The sequence below is a fragment of the Eimeria mitis genome, genomic scaffold (genome assembly GCF_000499745.2).
Source record: "Eimeria mitis Houghton genomic scaffold, Emh_scaff955, whole genome shotgun sequence".
NCBI lineage: Eukaryota > Apicomplexa > Conoidasida > Eucoccidiorida > Eimeriidae > Eimeria > Eimeria mitis.
The window spans coordinates 312-1,351 of NW_013577052.1; the positions used below are offsets into that span (position 1 = coordinate 312).

Sequence of the window (1,040 nt, forward strand, 5' to 3'; positions counted from 1 at the left end):
ACACCCTCGGCACGGTAGTGGAGAACCTAACAGAGTAGAAAATATACTCGCTTCAATGGTTCAACAGCAAGGGACCCTAGCAGCACAGCCTCATTACTCGACTCGGCTCGCCACGGGGTCGGCGCCACATCCGGACTTTCGCGCGATGATAGGGCAACGTCGGCCCACGAGGCAACAACGGAAAACTGGATCGGAGGCACAACAGGCAGCGGGATCGGCTGGCACGAACGAATCGCATCAGCCAGCGATATCGGCTGGTGCAAACGAGTCGCACCTGGGAGCGGGATCGGCTGATGCGAATGAGTTGCAGCAGGCAACGGGCTCGGGCGGTGCGAACGCCAAACGGTCGGAGCACGAAATTCCTAATTCGGATCGCTCAATAACGGACATTTCAACCACATCGATCGCCTCAAGCGACGAACAGCATCATTCGCTCACGACTGCAGAGATTATGGCCGAAGCTCCTACGACTCCTGAGCATCTATCCCCCCAGCGTTGGAGGGATGCTTATGAGCGTTGCTCATTCTTTCGGGATATCGTGGCGGCAGCCGCGCGCAACGGTGACACAGAGTTTGTGCATTGTCTGCAGGGCCGTCGTTACACGTTTCAATTTAGGCATCCATACCTTTACGTGCGTATTCATGGCCTATGGCGTATTTGTCCGCCCACCTTGCCAGAGTTTCTTTCCTATATTCTGTACTGTCATCACGACCATGTTACTGCAGGTCATCGGGGCGTGCGCAAGACTTTTCTCTCTCTCAGCAAATTTTACTACTGGCCCGGGATGAAAGCATATACAACCGCGTATGTAGAATCGTGTGTGCAGTGCAGAGCTTCGAAGTCAATCTCACTCAAGCCAGCGGGTCTACTACAACCGCTCCTCATCCCTTCTCGACGCTGGAGCCATGTTAGCCTAGATTTTATCACTGACCTCCCGATCTCCCCCCAGGGACACGATTCTATTCTTGTGATCGTCGACTCGCTTAGTAAGATGGCGCATTTTATTCCGACAAATAAGTCAGCATCTACGGCGGACACTA

The 1,040-nt window shown here is 53.8% G+C and overlaps 1 protein-coding gene across 1 annotated transcript in view; it reads left to right on the top strand.

Moving 5' to 3' along the window:
- Nucleotides 1-145: 145 nt before the first annotated feature.
- Nucleotides 146-1,040, top strand: part of EMH_0026050 (uncharacterized protein) — a gene marked incomplete at both ends in the record, with an annotated part of 2,409 nt that continues 1,514 nt past the window's right edge. The window contains one exon of the mRNA XM_013502562.1: nt 146-560. Coding sequence (XP_013358016.1) covers nt 146-560 — 415 coding nt within the window. The remainder of the gene's footprint in view (nt 561-1,040) is intronic.